The sequence below is a fragment of the Trichosurus vulpecula genome, chromosome 6, assembly GCF_011100635.1.
Source record: "Trichosurus vulpecula isolate mTriVul1 chromosome 6, mTriVul1.pri, whole genome shotgun sequence".
Lineage (NCBI taxonomy): Eukaryota > Metazoa > Chordata > Mammalia > Diprotodontia > Phalangeridae > Trichosurus > Trichosurus vulpecula.
Genome location: NC_050578.1, coordinates 63,028,387 through 63,040,540, shown reverse-complemented (window position 1 = coordinate 63,040,540; position 12,154 = coordinate 63,028,387). Strand labels below are relative to the sequence as shown.

Here is a 12,154-nt window from a genome sequence, read left to right as displayed (position 1 = left end):
AATGGAGTAAATTATCTCACATAAAAGTGGCAAGAAAAAGCAGTTCTGTTGGCAGGGAAGAGAGGACAGGTGACGGGGAATGATTGAATCTTGCTCCCATTGGATGTGACTTGAGGAGGGAATAACATACACACTCAATTGGGCATCTTACCCCACAGGTAAGTAGGGGGAAGGAGATAAGAAAGGGGGGATGATAGAAGGGAGGGCAGATCAGGGGAGGAGGTAATCAAAAGCAAACATTTTTGAAAAGGGACAGGGTCAAGGGAGAAAATTGAATAAAGCGGGACAGGACAGGATGGAGGGGAATATAGTTAATCTTTCACAACATGAGTATTGCGGAAGTGTTTTGCATATTGACACATGTGTGGCCTATGCTGAATTGCTTGCCTTCTTAGGGAGGGTGGGTGGGGAGGGAAGAGGGGAGAGAATTTGGAACTCAAAGTTCTAGAAGCAGTTGCACAAAAAAAGTTGTTTTTGCATGCAACTGGGAAATAAGATATACAGGCAATGGGGTATAGAAATCTCTCTTGCCCTGCAAGAAAGTAAGGGAAAAGGGGATGGAGGAGAGTGGGGTGACGGAAGGGAGGGCTGATTGTGGAACAGGGCAATCAGAATACATGCCATCTTGGAGTGGGGAGGAGGGTAGAAATGGGGAGAAAATTTGTAACTCAAAATTTTGTGGAAATCAATGTGAAAACTAAAAATATTAAATAAATAAATTATTTAAAAAAAAAAAGAAAGTGGAGGCAGGAGGAACAAACAACTATTCCTTGGCAGTTGGACAGGAGACTGTAGAATATAGTGATTTCAAATGATTTGAGGGTCCCTTACTGAAGATTTTTTTTTAAGGATGAATCAGATATGTCATATTTATAGGTAGTAAGGAAGGAACCAGTGGCTAGACAAGATTGAAGATGACAGAAGAAATGATCAGGGTGGCAAAATGCTGCAGGATATGAGAGAAAGGGTACAATCAAAGGTGCCAGGCATAACACAGAAAAGGGCCACCTCTTCCTCAAAGACAACAGCAAAGGAATAGAGGAAAGGTTAAGATGTGTGAGGGTTTTAAAGGATGCAATCAGGTAAACTGAGAGAGCTCTCTCCAGATGACCTTCTTCTTCTGAGAAGGCTCAAGAATGAAGAGAGGTTCAGTGAGGCCAGAGGCCAGATTGTGGGAACAGAGAGGGATGTAGGCACTGCAGGTCATACAAAGAATAGAATCAGGCAGAGTGAGGCAGAGACAGAAATGGAAAAATATGCGATTGTAATAAGGGGAAACTTTAGAGTTTCTATCATTGCTGCTGCATAGTTATAAATAATGGTAGTTAGATGGCACAGTACACAGAGCAGTGGGCCTGGAATCAGGGAGACTTGTGCTCAAACCTTGCTATTCTGGGCAAGTCACTTGGCCTCTGTTTGCTTCATTTTACTCATCTGTAAAATGGGGATAATAATAGTGCCCACCTCTCCCACAGTCATTATGCGGATAAAATGAGATAATATTTGTAAAAAAAATTCTGCAAACCTTAAAGTACTATGTAAATGTTAGCTAGCTAGCAGTGGTAATAATACGGAGAGATCTAAGGCATGAGAGCCTCTGTGGGTATACAAGGTGGAATGATGAAGATTTAAGCCATGGGATTTAGGGAGGCTGGTGAGTTAGGAGGTCACGTGTTCATGAACACACGTTGTGAAGTCCCTATGTATGCTCAAGAGAGGAAGAGTAGGTAGAGAATACAGCCTAGGACTGAGGTTGCTGAAAGACTCCTTAAGTAACTGGAATCCATTATATTACGTCTCAACAGAGGGACACAGACAGATAAGTAAACCACCAAGGAGCACAGAGTGGAGAGTGATGACGGAAGAGCGAAGATGCGGAAGCAGCAGAGCTTGGGCTGATTCTTCCTGGTCTGGCATGTCTGGGGACGTGTGAAGGAGTGGCTCACACTCAAGAAGGTGTCCAGGAATGTAATGTCTTTCAGAAACAGCCAGATTTTTGTGAGTAATAAAAGTTGGAAAGAACAGGTGATGAAAAGATCTAGGATGAAAGGGAGTTTGTTAAAAAGAAAGCAGGCACTCCAGCTAATTAAGGACCACCTCAGCTGTTAGGTAAGTAGAGCATACCTCCAGTCCTCTCTGGAGTTAAGTTCTAGAGGCCCTGCGGGATTGTGTTAGGGACTGTTTTAGGCCCAGGCACTTGCCCACTGGTCCACATCATGGATGCAAGACACCCTAAAGTAGGAAGTACTGAATAAAAGGCTCTGAGTGAATGTTAGGCTGTGTCAGGAGAATTCCAAGTTAAATCACAAGTTCAGGACATGAACAAGGGTACCTTTATTCTTTGTATGAGCTCATGACTACTGGCGCAGGAGAGGGTTTCTCAAAAACCCGGGCAAAGCCATGAAAAAGAGGCTTGTTCCTGTCTGAGGACACGTTCAAAGTCATCCATGGGATGAGTGAGGCTCTCCCTCCATAGCTCCTTTTTTCAAAAAAAAATTTTAAGTAATTTGTTTTTAGTTTTCAACATTCACTTCCACAAGATTTTGAGTTCCAAACTTTCTCCCCATCTCTCCCCTCAACCTACACCATGATAGTATGCATTCAGATTACCCCTTCCCCCAATATGCCCTCCCTTCTATCACACCCTCCCCCTTCTCTTATCCCCTTCCCTTCTATTTTCCTGTAGGGCAAGATCGATTTCTCAGTCACATGTAAAAACAATTTTTAACATTTGTTTTTTAAAACTTTGAGTTCCAAATTTTCTCCCTTCCTCTCTCCCCACCCACTCTCATTGAGAAGGCAAGCAATTCGATATAGGTTATACATGGGTAGTCAATGCAAAACACTTCCATAACAGTCATGTTGTAAAAGACTAACTATATTTCCTTCCATCCTATCCTGCTTCCCATTTATCCTATTCTCTCCTTTGACCCTATCCCTCCTCAAACATGTTTGCTTCTGATTATCCCCTCCCCCAACCTGCCCTCCCTATCATCCTCCCCTCTCTTATCCCCTTTCCCCCTATTATCCTGTAGGGTAAGATAGATTTCCATGCCCAATTGAGTATGTATGTTATTACCTCCTTAAGCCAAATCAGACGAGAGTAAAGTTCACTCATTCCCTCTCACCTCCTCCTTTTTTCTCCCTGTGATAAAAGCGTCTTCTTGCCTCTTTTATGTGAGATAATTTACCCCCATTCTACTGCTGCCTTTCTCCTTCACCTGGTACATTCCTCTCTCACCCCATAATTTCATTTTTTAGGTATCATCCCTTCATATTCAACACACCCTGGGTCCCCTGTCTCGTCTGTCTCATATATATACACGTATATAATCTTCCCTCCAACTACCGTAATACTAAGAAAGTCTCTTGTAAGCTACAAATATCATCTTCCCATGTAGGAATGTAAACAGTTCAACTTTAATATGTCCCTTATGATTTCTCTTTCCTGTTTACCTTTTCATGCTTCTCTTGAGTCTTGTATTTGAAAGTCAAATTTTCTATTCAACTCTGGTCTTTTCATCAAGAGTGCTTGAAAGTCTTCTATTTCATTGAATATTCATTTTCCCCCCTGAAGGATTATACTAAGTTTTGCTCCCCCAAAAGGAGAAAGGTAGGAAGTCATGTTAGGGGCTGCCACACTACTAGTCTAATCTGGACACTTTTAGAGGACCACAGCATGCACTCCTCTCTCCATCACCAGCTCTCTAGAGGCCTGGACTGGCTGGGTGCACAGAATATCCTTTTAAAAAACCTCATTTGGACACTAAAATTGTGTGTGTGTGTGTGTGTGTGTGTGTGTGTGTGTTTCTTTTCCCTTCCCTCTACAGACCTTGATTTACCACAAAAAATTCACTTCACAGTGGCATTTGCCAACAGATATAGAATTTGAAGTGGGTAAGAAAAACTGACAGTCTTTTCCTTTTAAAATACCTAAAACTCACTGAAAATCATCTTCATTCAAATTGCTACAATAGGTGATCCTAATTGTACCAATAATTAGAAAAAAAAAAAGAAGTGTGTATGTCTGGAGGAGTGGAGGTACACATGCACATTTTACATACTTCCTCCCTTTCTATTACAACGACCCAGGTCTTCTCCCAGGTGGGGAAGGGTGAGAATTGAGGAGTCACTGGTCTGAATTGCAGGACTCTTACTGACTGCATATGTTTAAAGTGCTGTGTTTGAGGGATTTAGAAAAGAAATCATGAACCAAGAATAAAAAACATGGAAAGTATTTCATAAAAAGGTGTAATTGGTCAAAGGATATGAAGTTTTCAGATGAAGAAATCAAAGCTATCTATAGTCATGAAAAAGTGCTCTAAATCACTATTGGTTAGGAAAATGCAAATTAAAATAACTCTGAGGTACCACCTCATATTTATCAGATTGGCTAATATGACAGAAAAAGAAAATGACAAATGTTGGACAGGATGTGGGACAATAATGCATTGTTGTTGGAGTTGTGAACTGATCCAACTACTCTATACCCTTTGATCCAGCAATACCACTACTAGGTCTACATCCCAAAGAGATCAAAGGAAAAGAAAAAGGACCTATATATACAAAAATATTTACAGCAGCTCATTTTGTGGTGGCTAAGTACTGGAAATTGAAGTAATGCCCACCAACTGGGGAATGAACAAATTGTGGTATATGATTGTGATGGAATATTAATGTGCTATGAGCAGAATAGTTTCAGAAAAACCTGGAAAGACTTATATGAACTTATGCAAAATGAAATGAGCAGAACCAGGAGAACATTGTACACAGTAGGAGCAATATTATATGATCTCAACTGTGAAAGACTTAGTTATTCTCAACAATACAATGATCCAAGACATTTCTGAAGGACTTATAATGGAAAAACCTATCTACCTCCAGGGAAAGAACTGATGGACTCTGAATGCAGATTGAAGCATAATCTTTAATGTGTAACTGATATCACATTTCTTGCCTTCTTAATGGGTGGGGAAGTGGTTTGAGAGAGGGAGAGAAATCAGAAAGCAAAACTAAAAAAAAAAAAAAAAGAATGCTAAAAATAAATAAATAATAAATTTTAAAATAAAATAAATTAAAAAAGAAAAGCTGTGACTGACCAATAGTCTTACTCTATTGGAGGGTAATATAAAGAACACTGCACTTGGGAATCAGAAAACTGAGTCTACTACTTATTATCTGTGTGACCTCAGGCAAATTATACAACCTCTCATTCACAGTTTCTTCATCTGTAAAATAAGAATAAGAATACTTTCTTAAGGGAGAATGTTGTGGGGAATCAAGTGAGACACAGGATAATGTAGGCAAAGGTCTTCATTACCATAAAGCCCTATTCAAATATACAAACTAATATTAAAATCATTACTACTGTATTATTACTTATCATTATAATAGTACTTGAAAGATGCTTGATTATATAGTGGGAGTACTAATGTAGATTGTTGGTTTACACTTCAAGAACTTAGGGTCATCACAAAGAGACGTAGACTTTAGAGACCACCACTGCCACCATCGCCGCTGCTGCCACCACCACCAGCACCACCACCACTCTCTAGTTTAGGGGTAAGTGGGAGTGGTATTTGCATTTAAAGGAAGTTTTTAATACTTTATGATTCTTAAATGCCCTCCACTCTCCCTATAATGTGCTAGGGAATAAAATACACACACAGAATCAGCCTGTTGTCACACATCATTCTTCCCACTTCCAATCCATTGTTTGGGTAACTCTGCATCAGGCAGGGCACACTTGAACCAGAAGTCTTTTTGTTTTTTCCCAGAAGGATGTAGGTTGTCCCAGAATGCAATACAAATACTTTAAACCACAAATCACACATCTCTGATTGTATGGGGCCCAAATTCCTTTTTGCACCGGCTTTGGCTGAGGCCCACCTTACTTTAATGCTCACCACTAGTTCTTTTCCCTGGGTTCTTAAACAAAAAAAGCAGGAGTTTTTGCTTGGATCAAGCGAGGTGTGAACTGGGCTGAGATGCACCTGCAGCTAGACTGGGGTGGGGTGGAGGAGGAGGTGTCACCAAGTGCCAGGAGCTGCTTTTGAACTTGGAGTTTCTGAGTCATACACGGTGAAAAGAAAGCTTGGTGTACAGCTGTGGAGACATAAGCTCTTAGGCATCATTGCTTCTCCAAGGGATTGCTGTTATTTCCTTTCTTACAGCTTATTTTTTTAAGGTGAAGTGAGAACAACTTAGCTTATTTTGTTCTGTCCTATAATTTTGAAAAAAAAAAGCAACCTGCAGAATAAAAGGGACGTGGTTACTGCTTTATAAATTGGTGACAGAGGCAGAGGGAGGGGGCTGGACAAAGAGAGGCCTTGTTTTTGTTATAAACACTCAAGCTTCATTTCTACTTAATTCTGGATGACTGCACTGAATACAAAGTCCCTCTTCCCCCTAGTACTGAAGCGACAAAATTCTGCTTCACTGAAATGAATGAAGTTGGCAAAAAGCATGGGGGTGGACCATGGATGGCTGGTGGAAATGAGATGGGGCAGAGGAAGAAAGGACCCATAGGTAAGTGCACTCCTATATCAGGGTGTACCCCTAAGCAACAGAAGAATGATTTAAACTTTCTGAAGTGCCAAGAATAAATAATCTCTAGTTCTAGCACTCTGAGACAAAAGAAAGCGTTTTTCTCTGTTAAAGGAATCCAGTTTTTTGAAGGTTATTCTCTATTTGGGTGTGCAGACTGTTTTTTTTCTACTTAACAATAGTATGCAAAGGACAAATGTCTTAAATATCTAGCTGAGATTATAGCAATTGTTTGCCTTTGGCTGCTCCCCATAATTAGCTAGCTGTTGTTATAATAGTAGACAGAAGTAGAGTTTTGAGTTGCTTACTTAAAAAAATGAATGCATCCCTAAAGGAATGTAGTACGACCAGTGGGGCCTATCTGTTAGAGAGAGGAAGACTGAGTTTCCACCTTGGGTCTATAAAAATCCTCAAACTCTTCAATTCCATTCCATTCATTTCAGCTCATTAAGCATGTATTTAGAGTCTCCTATGTATGAGGCATTGTGCTAAGCCCTGGGGAAAGAACCACAAAAAGGAAACAGTTACTGCCCTCAGAAAGTGACATTCTGTGTATGTGGGGGTGGGGGGTGGGGGGTGGGAGGGAGACACTACAACACACACACAGATAAATAAAAAAGTATGCAGAAAGTTAGAAAAGGAAGGGAAACACTGAACAGGGAGGGGAATTCTGGGGGATTTTAAGAAATGTGGAGTGGGGGGGGGGTGTGGATTCCAGGAATGGGAATCAGCCTGTACAAGTGCATTCAGGTGGGAGATGTAATGCCAAGTATGTGGAACATCCAGTAGGCCAGTATGTAAAGCTAGAACCCAGGTCTCTAGTGGTTATGGATAACTTCTTAATCCTCTAAATTTGAAATAAGGAACTGAGAGTTGGCAGAAGAGAGAGTACAAATATACAACTCCTAACTTTTATGGCTCTGACCCAGGACTGGCTACACTGAAGGCCAAGTCAAGCCATACTTTTTAAAGATAGGGTAAGGAAAATCAGAACGTATTCTAAAAGAAATTTTATCATAAACTTTTAGTTTCAAGCTACTTTTCCTCAGCTTACTTCTTTCTCTTTTTTATGAATAAAACACTTCTTTTCTCTGAAGTTTTAAAGCCTCACATTCTTAGCTGTTGCTGTTTGGCCTTTATTCTCAGAGGACCATGACATCAGGAAGGTGATGCCATGGCTTGCAAATGGATCGGATTTAAGTGAGGGAGGGTTGTGCAAAGTCACCAGCCTCACTTTCTCCTCTGGAGCCATCTAGGTCCACTGGTGAGATAAAGATCAGAGCAACTGATGTAATAGTCTTAGCTCACCACTCAGATGGAGGCTTATTAGTTATGTCTTCCTCTAATCCTCTGGGAACACAATTGTTGATTACAAGCTCAACCATATGTAGGAATGTTAAGGTACAGTAGAAATCATTTAAAAAATAATGTCATTTAGAATGTTAAAATCTACCTTATAATGAACAAACTTAAGTTCAAAGGGTAAGACAGTCAACTGAACAGTGTTTAAAACGTATTAACATTGTAAAAAGGAATATTTGCATACAGTTACATTTGTTTAATCTAATAAATACAACTTCAATTCACCAAAACATTGCTCAATGGAAGATATGCTTTGACTTGTGACTAAGGACTTACCAAGTTCTGCTAAATTGCCAAATGCAACAAGGCACATCTCTGTAAGGGCTGAATTTTGGCAGTGGATGCCTAATAATTTCACTAATGTAGGAATAACACCCATATTGATAAGCTGAGCTTGCAGGGAATCTACAAAAAAGAAAATACAACAAAAATCAGGGCAAGTTATTAAACAAAATGTTAATAAAGCTGGGAACTGACCAAATAGTACAAATGGACAATCTGTAAGATATGCAAAAATAGACAGTTTCCTATTGAGAATCCAATGCTATTTAATTTGAAATAATAAAATGAAGCTCATATAGATATAGATAAAGATGAGCACCTGTATCTATATGGCTTTATCTTCAGAGCTTGAAGGTCACTGGCTCAAAAGTATCAAGCCCTGACTCTTGCCAATAACAAATGGAAATTCAAAATCAAGAAGGATTTATATAATAGATCCAATCACCACACTAGTTTTTCATCAGGCTCTTTTAAGAAGCATGGTGTATAATGTTGCCATTTGGTATGTAAATGAAATTGCAGGAAATCACGAAGAATATGAAAAGCTTAGAGGAAAAAGCAAGTTTAATAAAGGTCAGAAAAAAAAGAAAGAAAAAGAGAAAAGCTCTCAGAATCCTCCAAGGCAGTATTTTATATTGAGTAATGAAAAAAGGTATAATAAAAAGGAGCAAGTTGTTTGTTCTGGGTGTCTGCAAGTAGAACTTTCTTTCAGAATTATTAGGAAGAAGCATAATTTTGAAAAAGAAAACAAGTGGGTTATTTACAAGTGTTTTCCTATTGTCCATTTTATCCCCTTAAAATGACACATCTCAACAATAAAGAGAAAATCACTGGTTTTATAAATGAGAAGAGTGGAATCAACAGATACTTGGTATATTTATCAGCAGTCATCTTTTCCTATGCAACTAACTGGTTTAACATCCCAATATGTGGCTCACATTTCCACAATGACTCTTCATTAATCACCTAGAGTAAAGCGAAAGGAAAAAAAACCCAACATCTTCCCTAGGAAAAATGTTAAGTGGAAGGAGGATCACATATTCAAGTTTACACAATATGCTTTCCTTCATTACTGGCTACAATGTTATTTTTCAAATAATTTTTAAAAAATAGCATGCCATTTTAAAGTTACTTTCTGCAAGTTCTTTTAAATTACCGCTTGGTTAACCAAAGATAAAAATCTATGTTTTTTCAGCAATACAATTTGTCTTCACAGCATGCATGCCTCAGATAGCATCACGGTCGATCTGCATTTGTGGATAAGTGGTAAGCAAGGAAGCAGGGATGGACGACTGTGAAGAGGAATTAGTCACTGGGAAGCAGCATGGTGTAGAGGGAAGAGTACTAGATTTGGAGTCAGAGGACATGGTTCCAATCCAAGCTCTGCCGCTGAATACATGCGTGACCTCAGGCAAGTCACTTCATCTTTCTAGGTCTCAGTTTACTTAGGAGGGCATTAGTCCCTTTCATTCCTAAATATATGATCCTAGGATCTTTCTGGTAGCCTCTGGAATAACGGGCTATTTTATTTCTCTTCCTGACTTTTTAGCACAAGCTATAGAGAGAAGAGCAGCCTTCTACTTCTGAAAACAGCCCAGGGGACTACTTTATCATGGGGATTTATTTACCCTATTGGGTTTCTGTGAAAAATTTTAACCTCCTAATAAGAAGGTGAGTGTGAAGGAAGGGGGATACTTCATTAAGAAGGGGCCCTTCACATAAAAGATCTTAGATCTGAAAAAAGAGGAAGATTATTGATTAGGATTCACTCCAGGCTCAAATTCTAAGACGGAATCAGAAATCAGAAGTAGAAATCTGATCACCTTTAAAAAGGGGTCCCAGAAAAAGAATATAATATTAGCAGAAGTAAATTATTTAGGAGGTATGAGGGGGAAATGAAAGAAGTGATATCCTTTATGTTAGGCATGGTTTTCTTTAACACAAAAATTGGGAAGTAGCATGTGGATAGTGAACTAGCTTTGAAGACAAGCAGACCTGGGTTCAGTTCTACCCCTGCACGGGCTATCTGACTGTGGGAAAGTCCCTGCCCTTCCAGACAATAAATCAGAGAATTGCTGCAGATCTGCTTTGGTAGAGGGAGTCTCCTATTCCAACTCAACCACAAGCCTAGTTTAAAAAAATTCTTGAAAAATGAACACAAAATTGGTAAAAGATTGAATTCAGCTAAATAGACAGAACAGTTGGATTGGGTTCAGCATTTACAGAAATCATGCACTCTGTTGTTTTGCACATTGGAAAAAATTCATTTACTTACCAGTCACTAGAGTTCTTTCCTATTGGGTCATCTCTGCAGATCCTTGATCTTTAGCAATATATTTGTGGGGTTTTTTGGTTTGGTTTAGATTTTGGGGGGAGCACCGCCTCAAATATCGCAGAGCTGTTGAATCATTAAATTTCAAGTACGTAAGCGTGAGCACTAGCGCATGCATTGAGTGTCAGTCAAACTCCACTCTGTGTGTGTGTGTGTGTGTGTGTGTCTTTGTTGTGTATATGTGTGTGTAAGAGCATTGCGTATCCCCTCAGTTCTATTGGCACCAACTCTAAAAATTCAATGCTCCAGGAAAATCAAGGAGGATAATTTCTTTGGGGGAGATAGTCCAGAAAAAGAATGCTATGTATCAATTGTTCAGTGTTCATCTTACCTTGGTATTTATTGCCAACATAGAATCCTTGCTCTATTAACATAAGATTTTGTTCCCAGGGAAAACAAGGGCTAATGGATTAGGAAAAACAAAAACAAAAATGCTGCATACAGGTTCAAGCAGCAATGCTTGTGGTTGTGGCAGTGGAAGAAATTAACACAGCCACCTGACAAATGGCATAAATGGCTGCAATCCATAGAAATCAATTAGCTTCTAGAAAATAATGTGCTTTGAAGCCTCCTGGGAACCAGATTAGTTATATACTCACATACAACAAACATACCACACACAAATAAAAAGAAAAACAGGCAGTCATCCAATTGGACAGACTCATTTCAGACCAGCTTTATTCTTTCATTTTCGTCCATCTAAAACAACCCAACTCTACATGACTTAAGTCCAGGACAGAGAGGATGGCTTCATCCTCAAATACTGAAGGTCCAGGGGACAAAAGAACATGGTATTTTTTACCAGACGGGTTAATACTAGGCATCCTAAAAGAGTGCCTAATTCTTTCGGAGGACTTAAGCACATCATAGGAAAGAAATTCTGAAGTTTCATTAACTTTCTGGCAGATGTGACAGTGAGCAATAAAATGAGGTCAGAGCAAATTGGGGCCATAGGTGTTGGTGCTCAACACTTTCAAGGGAGATGGCAATGTTGTATACATTACTCTAATATCCTTTACCTGGAAATCTCAATTTGTCTGTTTGAGTCAGGACTCTATTGCTCATCTAAGAAAAGTTTCTACTCTAAGGTCTTTAACCTGAATTACAATTTAGTGCTGTTGTCATTAAGCAATTTATCAGAATGATTGCTGTGCACATTCATATACAAGACATTGATTCTTATAATTTGATAAGAAAAATAAATCTTTAATATTTTCTCCTGATGTCCAAAGAAAACACATTAATGAAAGTCAAATGGGTAATAGCTGTCACCCATGGCACTGTGATTTATTTTGTAAGGATCATCTCTGAACAAAAAAACTCAACCAATTATATATGCATATATATGTATATATACATACGTATATGCATATATATATATATATATATATGTATTTGTAACATCTGATGAGAGGGTTGTCCTCTCTCTTTCCTTCCTAATGATAAAGGAGAATGTTTTTTAGAACCAGGAACAGTTCATATTGTTCTTAACACAACTGAACGAGCCAATAAAATCATGGCAACACTGAGGCTCTTGGGCCAGTGAGGGCTGGCCAGAGAACTCAAGGTGGATGTGTTCTGGAGCTCAACAAACACAGTACTTCACAAATGCGACCCAGGCCCATACATAGC

At 39.1% G+C, this 12,154-nt stretch overlaps 1 protein-coding gene across 2 annotated transcripts in view; it reads right to left on the bottom strand.

The window, feature by feature from the left end:
- The window catches only part of RAP1GDS1 (Rap1 GTPase-GDP dissociation stimulator 1), a 233,936-nt gene that overhangs the window by 52,047 nt on the left and 169,735 nt on the right, over positions 1 to 12,154 (bottom strand). For both annotated transcript variants that reach the window (XM_036764131.1, XM_036764132.1), the window contains one exon: positions 8,185 to 8,313. In XM_036764131.1, the coding sequence (XP_036620026.1) occupies positions 8,185 to 8,313 (129 nt within the window). The remainder of the gene's footprint in view (positions 1 to 8,184; positions 8,314 to 12,154) is intronic.